The sequence below is a fragment of the Eretmochelys imbricata genome, chromosome 18 (genome assembly GCF_965152235.1).
Source record: "Eretmochelys imbricata isolate rEreImb1 chromosome 18, rEreImb1.hap1, whole genome shotgun sequence".
Taxonomy (NCBI): Eukaryota; Metazoa; Chordata; order Testudines; family Cheloniidae; genus Eretmochelys; species Eretmochelys imbricata.
This window is the reverse complement of record NC_135589.1, coordinates 1,115,306-1,129,524: the sequence shown is the minus strand read 5'-3', so window position 1 is coordinate 1,129,524 and position 14,219 is coordinate 1,115,306. Positions and strand designations below refer to the sequence as shown.

The window sequence follows — 14,219 nt, the reverse complement described above, 5'->3', positions numbered from 1 at the left end:
TGCCCAGCCCTGCTGACCTGGCCTGGACAGGTTGGGTAGAGAAGTGTGTCCAGCTGCTCCCCAGGGACCTAAGGGGAATGTCAGCTCTTAGGGAAGCCCTACATCCACGGAGCTCTGGCCCACAGGCCTTAGCCTGCACTAAGCGGGTTCATGGGAGCTGCACCATCTCCTGCATGCCCCTGGCACAGGGACAGACCTTGCCAAGGACGGGGAGGGGACGTGGCTGCAGACTAGCGGTGAGGTGTGTAGTGCCTTCCCTTGACTCTCAGGCACATCCGCAGCTCCCCATATTAGCCAGCAGGGGGCACTAATAAGCAGGACTCCCGTTGTCTCCCCCCTCCCCACGTCTGTCTCCCTCCCAGCCTGGCTGGCAAGCACCTGTCTGAGTCTTCCCCTTGCATGGGACTGGCACCCCGCCGGCATGGTGCTTGCATGCTTCGCTCACCATGGAGCACAGCACTGGAGCTGGGGCGGAGTCTGGCAGTGCGCCCGCCTGCCCTGCTTGGCAGCCAGCCCCCCACGCTGCCACCTGTCTCACCCTGCTGCAGCAAAAGCTCCTCCAGGCAAACAGCCCTTCGTGAGGGCTCAGCCATGGCACCTGCCTCCAGGCAGGCCCAGCAGAAGGATCGCAGCCCTCTGGGCAGTGGGGTCACTCCTACACAGGGGGATCAGGGCACTGGGAGGTTGTGGTTGAAAGGGGCTGAAGGAGTTGGGTGCCCAATGCCCAGGGGATCACCACAGCTTTGAAAACACCAGCCTCTGTGACTTGTTCAAGGTCACACAGGGAGGCAGAGTTGGGAATAGAACCCAGGAGTCCTGGCTGCCCTAGACCCTACTCCCTTCCGGCGTGGAGGGTGTCCTGGCTGCCAGTGCCCTGTTTTGAGCACTAGACGTGATCCCTTCCAGAGCTGAGAGTGGAAGCCAGGACTGCTGGTGCCAGTCCTTGCTCTCAGCACTAGCCGTGTTGGCTTGTGGGTTCCTTTGTTTGCTGGGACAGGAAAGTGAAACATGTCCCAGGCTGTGCCAGCCAAGTCCTGAGCATCCCCCCAACGACGTACAAGTAAACTGAAGTGTGCAGTGCTCCTTTCTGCTAGTTACAGCCCCAGACCAGGAGCCGGATGTGCCATCTGCCCCCATCTCCTCCCTGCCCCGGTCCCAGCGCTGAGCCAGCTGCTGCCAGCCTGCCCCCGCCCAGCTGGAGGTGTTGGGGAAAGGCAGGCGCCCTAGGACGGGGCTGGGAAGAGGAGCTGCTCGGATGGGGCTGGCACTGGGCTGGGACCTTGGTACAAGCACTGGGAAGCCTGCAACAGGGAGTGGGCAGCTTTACTGTCCCCCACAGCTGGGCAATGCCCCTCCAGTCTGCTCATGCTCTCTGTGCTGCGGGGGCAGCATGTGGGGCCATCATTACTGGGGTTGTTGGCCTCAGCTGTCCCCCAACCACGCAGGTTTCTAGAGTCCAAAAAAGTGTCCTGGGGCCAAGATCTAGGCACCATTAACACGCTGCCCCTCCTGCGGATGCCCAACCTGCGCAGCAGGCAGATGGGTACCTTGGGGAGTGGGGACAGTGGGAGGGTCCTGGGGAGCGACTAGGAACTCATTGTTCTCGAGGAGAGAAGTCACTGTGTGGAGTTGCCTGGGCTCATAGGCCACATCCAGTGAGTGGGTTATCCCACAGCCATTCACGCAGGCTGGCGGCAGGTTATCAATTCTCAGGCTATAGGACAGCAGCTGGTTGCTGCAGGGGTCAGGCAGGAACCCCTTGGCCCACCATGAGCACCCCTTGCTACGTACATTAGTGGGAAGGGGGCTTTTGCCTTCTTCTGGAGCATCAAGAGTTCTCCATTGCCAGGGTCTGGCTCATGGTCCAGTCCCACCCAGCATAGCCCATGCTCAAGGTGACAGGCCCAGCGCATGCCACCACCCACTGCCATTTGTCCAGGGGAGCCCAGTGTTGGGGGATGGGGTTTGTCTCAGGCTCTGCTCCCCACGACCCCCTCCTTGCTCCCCGGAGCGTGTCCCAGTGTCTCTCCCCTCCAGCCTGCTGCAGCTCTCCGCTTGGGCCCAGGGATGGCCGGCGGCTGTGGGCTGGCAGCCCTGAGTGCAGGGCTGCAGTGGGGCAGGCAGCGAGTGACAGTGACTGAATTCCCTTCCAGCGCGTGATCCGCAGCCGCAGCCAGTCCATGGACGCCATGGGCCTCAGCAGCAAGAAACAGAACACGGTGTCCACCAGCCACAGCGGCAGCTTCGGCCACAACAACCCGGACACGGCCAAACCCGCGGGCACAGTGAGTGTGACCATCCCCGCACCCCCGCTGGGCCTGCTTCTGCTCTGAGCCCCGCCTGTGTGACCCCCTCCTGCCCCGAGCCCCGCCTGTGTGACCCCCTCCTGCCCCGAGCCGCGCCCCCGCTCTGAGCCCCGCCTCTCTGACCCCTTCCTGCCCCGAGCCCCTGCCCCCGCTCAGAGCCCCGCCTGTGTGACCCCCTCCTGCCCCGAGCCCCGCCCCCACTCTGAGCCCCGCCTGTGTGACCCCTTCCTGCCCCGAGCCCCGCCTGTGTGACCCCCTCCTGCCCCGAGCCCCGCCTGTGTGACCCCCTCCTGCCCCGAGCCCCGCCCCCGCTCTGAGCCCCGCCTCTCTGACCCCTTCCTGCCCCGAGTCCCGCCCTCGCTCTGAGCCCCGCCTGTGTGACCCCTCCTGCCCCGAGCCCCGCCTGTGTGACCCCCTCCTGCCCCGAGCCCCGCCCCCGCTCTGAGCCCCGCCTCTCTGACCCCTTCCTGCCCCGAGCCCCGCCCCCGCTCTGAGCCCCGCCTCTCTGACCCCATCCTGCCCCGTGCCCCGCCTGTGTGACCCCCTCCTGCCCCGAGCCCCGCCCCCGCTCTGAGCCCCGCCTCTCTGACACCTTCCTGCCCCGAGCCCCGCCCCCGCTCTGAGCCCCGCCTCTCTGACCCCCTCCTGCCCCGAGCCCCGCCCCCGCTCTGAGCCCCGCCTGTCTGACCCCCTCCTGCCCCGAGCCCCGCCCCCGCTCTGAGCCCCGCCTCTCTGACCCCATCCTGCCACGAGCCCCACCCCCGCTCTGAGCCCCGCCTGTCTGACCCCATCCTGCCCCGAGCCCCGCCCCCGCTCTGAGCCCCGCCTCTCTGACCCCTTCCTGCCCCGAGCCCCGCCCCCGCTCTGAGCCCCGCCTCTCTGACCCCCTCCTGCCCCGAGCCCCGCCTGTGTGACCCCCTCCTGCCCCGAGCCCCGCCTGTGTGACCCCCTCCTGCCCCGAGCCCCGCCCCCGCTCTGAGCCCCGCCTCTCTGACCCCTTCCTGCCCCGAGCCCCGCCTGTGTGACCCCCTCCTGCCCCGAGCCCCGCCTGTGTGAACCCCTCCTGCCCCGAGCCCCGCCCCTGCTCTGAGCCCCGCCTCTCTGACCCCTTCCTGACCCGAGCCCCGCCCCCGCTCAGAGCCCCGCCTCTCTAACCCCTTCCTGCCCCGAGCCCCGCCCCTGCTCTGAGCCCCGCCTCTCTGACCCCTTCCTGCCCCGAGCCCCGCCCCCGCTCACAGCCCCGCCTCTCTAACCCCTTCCTGCCCCGAGGCCCGCCCCTGCTCTGAGCCCCGCCTGTGTGACCCCCTCCTGCCCCGAGCCCCGCCTGTGTGACCCCCTCCTGCCCCGAGCCCCGCCTGTGTGACCCCCTCCTGCCCCGAGCCCCGCCCCCGCTCTGAGCCCCGCCTCTCTGACCCCTTCCTGCCCCGAGCCCCGCCCCCGCTTTGAGCCCCGCCTGTCTGACCCCATTCTGCCCCGAGCCCCGCCTGTGTGACCCCCTCCTGCCCCGAGCCCCGCCCCCGCTCAGAGCCCCGCCTCTCTGACCCCTTCCTGCCCCGAGCCCCGCCCCCGCTCTGAGCCCCGCCTCTCTGACCCCCTCCTGCCCCGAGCCCCGCCTGTGTGACCCCCTCCTGCCCCGAGCCCCGCCCCCGCTCAGAGCCCCGCCTCTCTAACCCCTTCCTGCCCCGAGCCCCGCCCCCGCTCAGAGCCCCGCCTCTCTAACCCCTTCCTGCCCCGAGCCCCACCCCCGCTCTGAGCCCCGCCTCTCTGACCCCCTCCTGCCCCGAGCCCCGCCTGTGTGACTACCTCCTGCCCCGAGCCCCGCCCCCGCTCTGAGCCCCGCCTGTGTGACCCCCTCCTGCCCCGAGCCCCGCCCCCGCTCAGAGCCCCGCCTCTCTGACCCCTTCCTGCCCCGAGCCCCGCCCCCGCTCTGAGCCCCGCCTCTCTGACCCCATCCTGCCACGAGCCCCACCCCCGCTCTGAGCCCCGCCTGTCTGACCCCTCCTGCCCTGAGCCCCGCCTGTGTGACCCCATCCTGCCCCGAGCCCCACCCCCGCTCTGAGCCCGCCTGTCTCACCCCTTCCTGCCCCGAGCCCCGCCCCCGCTCTGAGCCCCGCGTCTCTGACCCCATACTGCCCCGAGCCCCGCCCCCGCTCTGAGCCCCGCCTGTCTGACCCCTTCCTGCCCCGAGCCCCACCCCTGCTCTGAGCCCCGCCTGTCTGACCCCATCCTGCCCCGAGCCCCACCCCCGCTCTGAGCCCCGCCTGCCTGACCCCATCCTACCCCGAGCCCCGCCCCTGCTCTGAGCCCCGCCTGTCTGACCCCATCCTGCCCCGAGCCCCGCCCCCGCACAGAGCCCCGCCTGTGTGACCCCATCCTGCCCCGAGCCCCACCCCCGCTCTGAGCCCCGCCTGTCTGACCCCATCCTGCCCCGAGCCCCACCCCCGCTCTGAGCCCCGCCTCTCTGACCACTTCCTGCCCCGAACCCCACCCCCGCTCTGAGCCCCGCCTCTCTGACCCCTTCCTACCCCGAGCCCCACCCCCGCTCTGAGCCCCGCCTCTCTGACCCCTTCCTACCCCGAGCCCCACCCCCGCTCTGAGCCCCGCCTCTCTGACCCCCTCCTGGCCCGAGCCCCGCCCCCGCTCTGAGCCCTGCCTCTCTGACCCCTTCCTGCCCGAGCCCTGCCCCCACTCTGAGCCCCGCCTCTATGACCCCCTCCTCCTCCGAGCCCCGCCCCCGCTCTGAGCCCCGCCTCTCTGACCCCTTCCTGCCCCGAGCCCCACCCCTGCTCTGAGCCCCGCCTGTCTGACCCCTTCCTGCCCCGAGCCCCGCCCCCGCTCTGAGCCCCGCCTCTCTGACCCCATCCTGCCCCGAGCCCCGCCTGTGTGACCCCCTCCTGCCCCGAGCCCCATCCCCGCTCTGAGCCCCGCCTCTCTGACCCCATATTGCCCCGAGCCCCGGCTCTGTGACCCCATCCTGCCCCGAGCCCCACCCCCGCTCTGAGCCCCGCCTGTCTGACCCCATCCTGCCCCGAGCCCCACCCCCGCTCTGAGCGCCGCCTCTCTGACCCCTTCCTGCCCCGAGCCCTGCCCCCGCTCTGAGCCCCGCCTCTCTGACCCCCTCCTGCCCCGAGCCCCGCCCCTGGTCTGAGCCCCGCCTCTCTGACCCCCTCCTGCCCCGAGCCCCACCCCCGCTCTGAGCCCCGCCTCTCTAACCCCATCCTCCCCCGAGCCCCACCCCCGCGCTGAGCCCCGCCTGTCTGACCCCATCCTGCCCCGAGCCCCACCCCCGCTCTGAGCCCCGCCTGTCTGACCCCATTCTGCCCCGAGCCCCGCCCCCGCTCTGAGCCCCGCCTCTCTGACCACTTCCTGCCCCGAACCCCGCCCCCACTCTGAGCCCCGCCTCTCTGACCCCTTCCTGCCCCGAGCCCCGCCTGTGTGACCCCATCCTCCCCGAGCCCCGCCCCCGCTCTGAGCCCCGCCTCTCTGACCCCTTCCTGCTCCGAGCCCCGCCTCTCTGACCCCCTGCTGCCCCGAGCCCCACCCCCGCTCTGAGCCCCGCCTCTCTGACCTCCTGCTGCCCCAAGCCCCACCCCCGCTCTGAGCCCCGCCTGTCTGACCCCATCCTGCCCCGAGCCCCGCACCCGCTCTGAGCCCCGCCTCTCTGACCACTTCCTGCCCCGCGCTCCACCCCCGCTCTGAGCCCTGCCTCTCTGACCCCTTCCTGCCCCGAGCCCCGCCTGTGTGACCCCATCCTGCCCCGAGCCCCGCCCCCGCTCTGAGCCCCGCCTCTCTGACCCCTTCCTGCTCCGAGCCCCGCCCCTGCCCCGAGCCCCGCCTCTCTGACCTCCTGCTGCCCCAAGCCCCACCCCCGCTCTGAGCCCCGCCTCTCTGACCCCCTCCTGCCCCGAGCCCCACCCCCGCTCTGAGCCCCGCCTGTCTGACCCCATCCTACCCCGAGCCCCACCCCTGCCCCGAGCCCCGCCTCTCTGACCCCCTCCTGCCCCGAGCCCCACCCCTGCCCCGAGCCCCGCCTCACTGACCCCCTCCTGGCCCGAGCCCCGCCCCCGCTCTGAGCCCCGCCTCTCGGACCCCTTCGTGCCCCGAGCCCCGCCCCTGCCCCGAGACCCGCCTCTCTGACCCCCTCCTGCCCCGAGCCCCACCCCCGCTCTGAGCCCTGCCTCTCTGACCCCTTCCTGCCCCGAGCCCCACCCCCGCTCTGAGCCTTGCCTCTCTGACCCCTTCCTGCCCGAGCTCTGCCCCCGCTCTGAGCCCCGCCTCTCTGACCCCCTCCTGCCCCGAGCCCCACCCCTGCTCTGAGCCCCGCCTGTCTGACCCCTTCCTGCCCTGAGCCCCGCCTGTGTGACCCCCTCCTGCCCCGAGCCCCACCCCCGCTCTGAGCCCCGCCTGTCTGACCCCTTCCTGCCCCGAGCCCCGCCTGTGTGACCCCCTCCTGCCCCGAGCCCCATCCCCGCTCTGAGCCCAGCCTCTCTGACCCCTTCCTGCCCCGAGCCCCGCCTCTGTGACCCCCTCCTGCCCCGAGCCCCATCCCCGCTCTGAGCCCCGCCTCTCTGACCCCTTCCTGCCCCGAGCCCCGCCTGTGTGACCCCATCCTGCCCCGAGCCCCACCCCCGCTCTGAGCCCCGCCTGTCTGACCCCCTCCTGCCCCGAGCCCCGCCCCTGCCCCGAGCCCCGCCTCTCTGACCCCCTCCTGCCCCGAGCCCCATCCCCGCTCTGAGCCCCGCCTCTCTGACCCCTTCCTGCCCCGAGCCCCGCCTGTGTGACCCCATCCTGCCCCGAGCCCCACCCCCGCTCTGAGCCCCGCCTCTCTGACCCCCTCCTGCCCCGAGCCCCGCCCCCGCTCTGAGCCCCGCCTCTCTGACCCCTTCCTGCCCAGAGCCCCACCCCTGCTCTGAGCCCCGCCTGTCTGACCCCTTCCTGCCCCGAGCCCCACCCCTGCTCTGAGCCCCGCCTCTCTGACCCCTTCCTGCCCCGAGCCCTGCCCCCGCTCTGAGCCCCGCCTCTCTGACCCCCTCCTGCCCCGAGCCCCGCCCCCGCTCTGAGCCCCGCCTCTCTGACCCCTTCCCGCCCCGAGCCCCGCCCCCGCTCTGAGCCCCGCCTCTCTGACCCCCTCCTGCCCCGAGCCCCGCCCCTGCTCTTAGCCCCGCCTCTCTGACCCCATCGTGCCCCGAGCCCCGCCTGTGTGACCCCCTCCTGCCCCGAGCCCCACCCCCGCTCTGAGCCCCGCCTCTCTGACCCCTTCCTGCCCCGAGCCCCGCCCCTGCTCTCAGCCCCGCCTGTCTGACCCCATCCTGCCCCGAGCCCCGCCCCTGCTCTGAGCCCCGCCTGTCTGACCCCATCCTGCCCCGAGCCCCGCCCCCGCTCTGAGCCCCGCCTCTCTGACCCCATCCTGCCCCGAGCCCCACCCCCGCTCTGAGCCCCGCCTCTCTGACCCCTTCCTGCCCCGAACCCCGCCTGTTTGACCCCCTCCTGCCCCGAGCCCCACCCCCACTCTGAGCCCCGCCTCTCTGACCCCTTCCTGCCCCGCGCCCCACCCCCGCTCTGAGCCCTGCCTCTCTGACCCCTTCCTGCCCCGAGCCCTGCCCCCGCTCTGAGCCCCGCCTCTCTGACCCCTTCCTGCTCCGAGCCCCGCCCCTGCCCCGAGCCCCGCCTCTCTGACCTCCTGCTGCCCCAAGCCCCACCCCCGCTCTGAGCCCCGCCTCTCTGACCCCCTCCTGCCCCGAGCCCCACCCCCGCTCTGAGCCCCGCCTGTCTGACCCCATCCTACCCCGAGCCCCACCCCTGCCCCGAGCCCCGCCTCTCTGACCCCCTCCTGCCCCGAGCCCCACCCCTGCCCCGAGCCCCGCCTCTCTGACCCCCTCCTGGCCCGAGCCCCGCCCCCGCTCTGAGCCCTGCCTCTCGGACCCCTTCGTGCCCCGAGCCCCGCCCCTGCCCCGAGACCCGCCTCTCTGACCCCCTCCTGCCCCGAGCCCCACCCCCGCTCTGAGCCCTGCCTCTCTGACCCCTTCCTGCCCCGAGCCCCACCCCCGCTCTGAGCCTTGCCTCTCTGACCCCTTCCTGCCCGAGCTCTGCCCCCGCTCTGAGCCCCGCCGCTCTGACCCCCTCCTGCCCCGAGCCCCACCCCTGCTCTGAGCCCCGCCTGTCTGACCCCTTTCTGCCCCGAGCCCCGCCCCTGCTCTGAGCCCCGCCTGTCTGACCCCTTCCTGCCCTGAGCCCCGCCTGTGTGACCCCCTCCTGCCCCGAGCCCCACCCCCGCTCTGAGCCCCGCCTGTCTGACCCCTTCCTGCCCCGAGCCCCGCCTGTGTGACCCCCTCCTGCCCCGAGCCCCATCCCCGCTCTGAGCCCAGCCTCTCTGACCCCTTCCTGCCCCGAGCCCCGCCTCTGTGACCCCCTCCTGCCCCGAGCCCCATCCCCGCTCTGAGCCCCGCCTCTCTGACCCCTTCCTGCCCCGAGCCCCGCCTGTGTGACCCCATCCTGCCCCGAGCCCCACCCCCGCTCTGAGCCCCGCCTGTCTGACCCCCTCCTGCCCCGAGCCCCGCCCCTGCCCCGAGCCCCGCCTCTCTGACCCCCTCCTGCCCCGAGCCCCATCCCCGCTCTGAGCCCCGCCTCTCTGACCCCTTCCTGCCCCGAGCCCCGCCTGTGTGACCCCATCCTGCCCCGAGCCCCACCCCCGCTCTGAGCCCCGCCTCTCTGACCCCCTCCTGCCCCGAGCCCCGCCCCCGCTCTGAGCCCCGCCTCTCTGACCCCTTCCTGCCCAGAGCCCCACCCCTGCTCTGAGCCCCGCCTGTCTGACCCCTTCCTGCCCCGAGCCCCACCCCTGCTCTGAGCCCCGCCTCTCTGACCCCTTCCTGCCCCGAGCCCTGCCCCCGCTCTGAGCCCCGCCTCTCTGACCCCCTCCTGCCCCGAGCCCCGCCCCCGCTCTGAGCCCCGCCTCTCTGACCCCTTCCTGCCCCGAGCCCCGCCCCTGCTCTTAGCCCCGCCTCTCTGACCCCATCGTGCCCCGAGCCCCGCCTGTGTGACCCCCTCCTGCCCCGAGCCCCACCCCCGCTCTGAGCCCCGCCTCTCTGACCCCTTCCTGCCCCGAGCCCCGCCCCTGCTCTCAGCCCCGCCTGTCTGACCCCATCCTGCCCCGAGCCCCGCCCCTGCTCTGAGCCCCGCCTGTCTGACCCCATCCTGCCCCGAGCCCCGCCCCCGCTCTGAGCCCCGCCTCTCTGACCCCATCCTGCCCCGAGCCCCACCCCCGCTCTGAGCCCCGCCTCTCTGACCCCTTCCTGCCCCGAACCCCGCCTGTTTGACCCCCTCCTGCCCCGAGCCCCACCCCCACTCTGAGCCCCGCCTCTCTGACCCCTTCCTGCCCCGCGCCCCACCCCCGCTCTGAGCCCTGCCTCTCTGACCCCTTCCTGCCCCGAGCCCTGCCCCCGCTCTGAGCCCTGCCTCTCTGACCCCCTCCTGCCCCGAGCCCCGCCCCTGCTCTGAGCCCCACCTCTCTGACCCCCTGCTGCCCCGAGCCCCACCCCCGCTCTGAGCCCCGCCTGTCTGATCCCCTCCTGTCCCGAGCCCCGCCCCTCCTCTGAGCCCTGCCTCTCTGACCCCTTCCTGCCCCGAGCCCCGCCTGTGTGACCCCATCCTGCCCCGAGCCCCGCCCCCGCTCTGAGCCCCGCCTCTCTGACCCCTTCCTGCTCCGAGCCCCGCCCCTGCCCCGAGCCCCGCCTCTCTGACCTCCTGCTGCCCCAAGCCCCACCCCCGCTCTGAGCCCCGCCTCTCTGACCCCATCCTGCCCCGAGCCCCACCCCCGCTCTGAGCCCCGCCTCTCTGACCCCTTCCTGCCCCGAGCCCCGCCCCTCCTCTGAGCCCTGCCTCTCTGACCTGCTGCTGCCCCAAGCCCCACCCCCGCTCTCAGCCCGCCTCTCTGACCCCTTTCTGCCCCGAGCCCCGCCCCTGCTCTGAGCCCCGCCTCTATGACCCCGTCCTGCCCCGAGCCCCACCCCCGCTCTGAGCCCCTCCTGTCTGACCCCCTCCTGCCCCGAGCCCCGCCCCTCCTCTGAGCCCCGCCTCTCTGACCCCCTCCTGCCCCGAGCCCCGCCCCCGCTCTGAGCCCCGCCTCTCTGACCCCCTCCTGCCCCGAGCCCCACCCCCGCTCTGAGCCCCGCCTCTCTGACCCCTTCGTGCCCCGAGCCCCGCCCCTGCCCCGAGCCCCGCCTCTCTGACCCCATCCTGCCCCGAGCCCCACCCCCGCTCTCAGCCCCGCCTGTCTGACCCCCTCCTGCCCCGAGCCCTGCCCCTGCCCCGAGCCCCGCCTGTCTGACCCCATCGTGCCCCGAGCCCCGCCCCTGCTCTGAGCCCCGCCTCTCTGACCCCCTCCTGCCCCGAGCCCCGCCCCTGCTCTGGGCCCCGCCTCTCTGACCCCTTCCTGCCCCGAGCCCCGCCTCTCTGACCCCCTCCTGCCCCGAGCCCCGCCCGTACTCTCAGCCCCGCCTGTCTGACCCCATCGTGCCCCGAGCCCCACCCCCGCTCTGCGCCCCGCCTCTCTGACCCCTTCCTGCCCCGAGCCTCGCCTCTGCTCTGAGCCCCGACTCTGTGACCCCCTCCTGCCCCGAGCCCTGCCCCCACTCTGAGCCCCGCCTCTCTGACCCATTCCTTCCCTGAGCCCCGCCCTGCCCCGAGCCCCGCCTCTCTGACCCCCTCCTGCCCCGAGCCCCACCCCCGCTCTGAGCCCCGCCTCTCTGACCCCCTCCTGCCCCGAGCCCCGCCCCTCCTCTGAGCCCCGCCTCTCTGACCCCTTCCTGCCCCGAGCCCCACCCCCGCTCTGAGCCCTGCCTCTCAGACCCCCTCCTGCCCCGAGCCCCACCCCCACTCTGAGCCCCGCCTCTCTGACCCCCGCCTGCCCCGAGCCCCGCCCCTGCTCTGAGCCCCGCCTCTCTGACCCCTTCCTGCCCCGAGCCCCACCCCCGCTCTGAGCCCCACCTCTCTGACCCCTTCCTGCACCGAGCTCCACCCCCTCTCTGAGCCCCGCCTCTCTGACCCCTTCCTGCCCCGAGCCCCACCCCTGCCCCAAGCCCCACCTCTCTGACCCCCTCCTGCCCCGAGCCCCGCCCCCGCTCTGAGCCCCGCCTGTCTGACCCCCTCCTGCCCCGAGCCCCGCCCCTGCCCCGAGCTCCACGTCTCTGACCCCCTCCTGCCCCAAGCCCCGCCCCTGCTCTGAGCCCCGCCTCTCTGACCCCTTCCTGCCCCGAGCCCCGCCCCTGCCCCGAGCCCCGCCACTCTGACCCCCTGGTGCCCCGAGCCCCACCCCCGCTCTTAGCCCCGCCTGTCTGACCCCCTCCTGCCCCGAGCCCCACCCCGCTCTGAGCCCCGCCTCTCTGACCCCTTCCTGCCCCGAGCCCCACCCCTGCCCCGAGCCCCGCCTCTCTGACCCCCTCCTGCCCCGAGCCCCGCCCCCGCTCTGATCCCCGCCTCTCTGACCCCTTCCTGCCCCGAGCCCCGCCCCTGCCCCGAGCCCCGCCACTCTGACCCCCTGGTGCCCCGAGCCCCACCCCTGCTCTTAGCCCCGCCTGTCTGACCCCCTCCTGCCCCGAGCCCCACCCCGCTCTGAGCCCCGCCTCTCTGACCCCTTCCTGCCCCGAGCCCCACCCCTGCCCCGAGCCCCGCCTCTCTGACCCCCTCCTGCCCCGAGCCCCGCCCCCGCTCTGATCCCCGCCTCTCTGATCCCTTCCTGCCCCGAGCCCCGCCTCTCTGACCCCCTGCTGCTCCGAGCCCCACCCCTGCTCTGAGCCCCGCCTCTCTGACCCCCTCCTACCCCGAGCCCCGCCCCTGCTCTGAGCCCCACCCCTGCTCTTAGCCCCACCCCCTGCTCCAAGCCCTGTGCATCTGACCCCGCCTCTACTCTGGACCCACCTCTTGCTGTGAGCCCTGACCACACCCCCTGTTCAGAGCCCTGCCCCTAACCTGACCCCACTCCCTGCTCGGTGCTCCATCCCAGCTCCACCTGACCCACCCCCATCCCTCCTCCCCGTATCTCTCTCTCCCTCCTCCCTGTGGGCCCCCCTGCTCACTTCACTGCCATGGGCCTCCCATTTCCTCTCCTTGTGCCTGGTTTGAATTCTGCCTCAGCCCGCCTGCCCCTGCCTTCCCCACCCCACTCCTCCCTGTTCAGTGCTGGGCCCCCCAGCCTGCCCCGAGACCCTTCAGCCTCCTGCAGGGCAGCATCAGGCAGCACGGAGCCCGGACTTGCTGAGCATGGGAAAACGTGTGTGGGCCCTGGGGTCCTTCTCTGGGCACATGAGTGACTGTCACAGTGAAACCCCCCATTCCTCTGTCCCAGCCCCCACCCAGTCCCCTCTGACCCCCCCGTCTCCCACCTGTTCCCTTCTGTGCCCCCACAGCCATACAACCACACCTGTCCTTTCCCCCTTCCCTTCGATGCAGCCAGAGCTCCAGCATCACAGAGGGGGGCCTTGTCCAGCCCCTCTCTCATTGCAGGAGGATGGTTCCCATGCAGAGCTCGTGGGGGCAGTGGGATCCTGCCTCGCAGCATTCCCAGGGAGGTGCCAGGAGGATCTTTGGTCATTGCATTACTGCCTAGCTGGTGGCTGGCCAACAGAGACCTGGAGGCAGGAAGCAGGTCCAAGGGAGGGGCAGCCCTGACCTCTTCCAACAGGCCAAGGCTATGTGTAACCCAGGACTGCCTTGGCAACCCACCGAGAGCCCAGGGGCTGCACTTCATTTGCGTAGAAATGTAGCTGCCATTTAAATCAAAGGAGCAGGCTGCGAATTCCTGTGTGTGCTGGAGGTAGGGTGGGGCTGGGAGGCCTTGGTGGGAGGTCTCCTTGGACTCCGACCTTAGGGACCAGGACCAGCCCTTTATTTCCATGGAAACATTGCTGTTTGCAGCAGTGTCTTCATGGAGTGGGTGCGGGGAAGGGGTGGGCCCATATGGGTCCCATGGCTCTGCCATCCCTGCAGCGGCACTGCCCTGCCCCAGTGAAACCAGTGGAAGGTCTGCCACGGGCTTCGCTGGGAGTCAGGACTCCTAGGTTCCTTGCCCAGCTCTGTCACTGACTGGCTCTGTGACGTGGGGTGAGTCATAGCCTTGCTCTGTGCCTCAGTTTCCCCATCTGTTCCAGGGAGAGAGTGGGGGCTGTGAGGCATATTAATTGATGCCTGTAAAGTGCATGGAGATCCCGGAGGGAAGGGGCTAGGAAGGGCAAAGCACCGATGGCAATCCCCTTTGGGAGCAGGAAGAGGAAGCACTAGCTTCAAGATGTGGGTGAGTTCACCCAGTCCTCAGAACCAGCCCGCTGCCAAGCTCTTAGGTGCTGGCGTCATCGTGTGGCCATGCCGCTGAACTGCACTCCAGCTCAGTTTACAATCCAGCACCCAGCTTCCTGCCCTCCTGTGTGGCTACCCCCTTGTCCAGTGGTGGCCCTGGCTCAGATCGGCGAGGGCGGCAGCCAGACAACGTCTGAGGGATGCAAGGGACGTGCCAGCTACTGGGCGCGCTGGGCAAAAGAGGGCTTGTTTGCATTAAACGTGCATGTGCCTCCGAAGGAGGATCTAGGCCTCAGAGTTTGGCGGGGAAGGAGACTGGGCCGCCCTCAGGGTGGATAATTTGCCTGCTGGTGTTACTGCTCTGGAACGCCGGGCTCCATGGCTGTGCTGAGCGTGGCAATGGCCAGTCCCCCAGCACGGGCTCCTGCTCCTACATAGTGTGACCAGATGGCAAATGTGAAAAATCGGGACGGGAGTGGGGGGTAATCGGTGCCTATATAAGAAAAAGCACCAAATATCAGGACTGTCCCTATAAAATCAGGACATCTGGTCACCCTATTCCTACGGGAAGCCATGGACAGCAGGAGCTGAGCCCCCTGGTGCCCAGGGATCGTTGGCTGGGCCTCA

The 14,219-nt window shown here is 71.4% G+C and overlaps 1 protein-coding gene across 1 annotated transcript in view; it reads left to right on the top strand.

Moving 5' to 3' along the window:
* Window positions 1-14,219, top strand: part of RAP1GAP (RAP1 GTPase activating protein) — a 98,027-nt gene that overhangs the window by 52,423 nt on the left and 31,385 nt on the right. Inside the window, 1 exon segment of the mRNA XM_077837107.1 lies at window positions 2,154-2,285. Within this exon segment, the coding sequence (XP_077693233.1) occupies window positions 2,154-2,285 (132 nt within the window).